General features: G+C 51.8%; 1 protein-coding gene across 1 annotated transcript in view; it reads right to left on the reverse strand.

The window, feature by feature from the left end:
* Positions 1 to 313, reverse strand: part of LOC119592738 (WD repeat-containing protein 48-like) — a 12,399-nt gene that overhangs the window by 5,751 nt on the left and 6,335 nt on the right. Inside the window, exon 7 of the mRNA XM_037941674.1 lies at positions 30 to 184. Within this exon, the coding sequence (XP_037797602.1) occupies positions 30 to 184 (155 nt within the window). The remainder of the gene's footprint in view (positions 1 to 29; positions 185 to 313) is intronic.

A 313-nucleotide genomic window follows, 5' to 3' on the forward strand; every position in this document is an offset into this window, starting at 1 on the left:
AAAAAATTCCCTCCCTCCCTGAGACTGACCTGCAGAGCCCAGATGCCCTCCTCATGGATTCTAATGGTGGTAACGCAGCGCTGCTGACCCAGTGACCACAACTTAATGGTGCCGTCTGAACTGCCTGACAGTGCCTGCGTGCCATCGCGGTTCACTAGCAGAGCCTTCACATTATCTGTGTGACCTGTGGGAAGGAGTGATTATTGTACTGACTTGAGATTAAGGAAGAGATGGTGGTGGTGAGGAAGGGGATAACGAGGCAGGCCGTGGTGAGGAAGATAATGACAAGGAAGGTGGTAATGAAGGCAATGAC

The sequence above is a fragment of the Penaeus monodon genome, chromosome 30 (assembly GCF_015228065.2).
Source record: "Penaeus monodon isolate SGIC_2016 chromosome 30, NSTDA_Pmon_1, whole genome shotgun sequence".
Classification (NCBI taxonomy): domain Eukaryota; kingdom Metazoa; phylum Arthropoda; class Malacostraca; order Decapoda; family Penaeidae; genus Penaeus; species Penaeus monodon.